The sequence below is a fragment of the Morchella importuna genome, assembly GCF_003444635.1.
Source record: "Morchella importuna strain M04M26 chromosome Unknown Morimp01GS074, whole genome shotgun sequence".
Classification (NCBI taxonomy): Eukaryota; Fungi; Ascomycota; class Pezizomycetes; order Pezizales; family Morchellaceae; genus Morchella; species Morchella importuna.
Window position 1 is genome coordinate 64,810 of NW_025763470.1, and position 1,746 is coordinate 66,555.

General features: G+C 49.0%; 1 protein-coding gene across 1 annotated transcript; it reads right to left on the bottom strand.

The window, feature by feature from the left end:
• Nucleotides 1-360: 360 nt before the first annotated feature.
• On the bottom strand, nucleotides 361-1,516 carry LAJ45_11561 (uncharacterized protein; the record flags this gene model as incomplete). Its single annotated transcript, XM_046121045.1, has 4 exons — nucleotides 361-539; nucleotides 607-810; nucleotides 921-1,381; nucleotides 1,452-1,516. 4 exons carry the CDS (start codon nucleotides 1,514-1,516, stop codon nucleotides 361-363), a joined length of 909 nt encoding a protein of 302 aa, XP_045965766.1.
• Nucleotides 1,517-1,746: the final 230 nt, after the last annotated feature.

The window sequence follows — 1,746 nt, forward strand, 5'->3', positions numbered from 1 at the left end:
ACCTGATCCTCATCTTCGAGCAGACCATTATCGGTAGCAGAGCCCTTAAAGATTATTGAGTTCTAAGCGATAGTATCTTTGAATAAATCTGCACCTGATTTCTATCTTGCACGGCCACATCTTTCTATCGGATTCTAGCGATACGTGGAAAGACTGTCCCCGTTACATGGCGTGCAAAAGATTTATCGATGAAAGCATATCCTGATGCTCCGGTATCAATAAGGGCGTAGGTGGGTACGAAAGTATTTTTATTCTGTGAAATTGAACAAGTTACTACAAATTGGTTCCCATCCATTTCCTCCTCAGATACCGAAAACCCAGAAATATGCATCCTAGAAAAATCCATAAATGGTCCCTGGGCTAAGCCACTTTGTGCAGGGACAAATCTTTTGCCGACTCGTTATCGCTTCCGTCAATTTCCTCACCCTCAACGCCGCTCCCATCATCACTGGTCTCCTTGGTTGATTTCCATTGCCCTTGCTTGGGGACAATCCCTAACCATATGTCCGACTCCTCCGCAATAGAAACATCGGCATCAGCTAAGCGGGCATTTCTTTCGGTGGGGTGGGGCGCGACGTCCCCCGGACAGATCCATCGGTACATCACCTCCCTGGCGGAATGAGGGATGGTTCTCAGGGACAGATGCATTGACAGCTGGCGCGGCAGCGCGAGGAATAGGGGCAGGATTCCCTGGTGGGGGGTGAGGTGTCGGAGCAGCAGTAGCATTCCAAGGCTTTTTATTTCCTCGCTTAGCTTCTGCCGCTCGTTGTCGATTATCTAACCGTTGCAAAAGTGTCGCGCAGGCATCTACTGTCACAGGAGTTTCATGGTGTATCATCGATTCATCGAGTTCCGCATTAATACCCTCCATCAAAACCTCAATCCGAGAGACTTCATCCATCTCTGACTCGGCAGCATACCGTTGGAATTCGGCGAAGTAATCAGCAAAGGTTCGGTTTCATTGGCGGATGTTCCTAAGGTTCCTCCTAGCCGTACGCATTCTATCAGGATCCCCAAAGCAGTATCTAAGATTTCATAAAACCGTAACATGGAAGGCAAAGCGATGCCTTCTTCTCCGACATATTGTAAGAACTGATTGGCGGCGACACCCTCCAATCGGCTGAATGCATAGGATAATTTGGACTGTAGTGTGGGGAAGCGGTCGGCATTTCCCAATAGCTTGATTTCATCTCTTGCTTCAATAGGTGTAGTCTTTCTCGATCGCGATCTCCCCCTAAATACTTCGGGTCTGGGAGTTTTTCCAACCGTTGGGTACCACTGGAACAGGTGGAACTGGAGGTACCGGTGGGGCATTATCTCTCCGATTGGTTCTTCATCAGGGGCAACGACCTCAACAGCGACTCGGTGGCCCTGGCAGCGGCTAGATCTCGTTCAAAATTTCTCTCGCATTTCCAGCCTCCCTTTCCACCTCCTGTAAGTCCGTTGCATACTGAGCAAGGCCATGTTGTGCCCGTTGAAGAAGTGCATAGGCTTCTATTCCAACATTGCCATCCATCTCTGGGTGTTCTTGAAAAAGGTCTGAAGGGCGTCGCTTAGCTGTTGATAATCAATAGGAGATGTGTTGCCATGGTAGACTATGGTGTTGTATTGGTTGGCAATAGAGGACGGAACCTGGTGTAACGGGGGTCTATGGACGTAGGGACTATGATGCCAAGGAATACAACCGAGGTAAAGACGTAGCAACAGGTATTCGAGACTGTGGACTATGGAGTGGCTCTGCCTAGT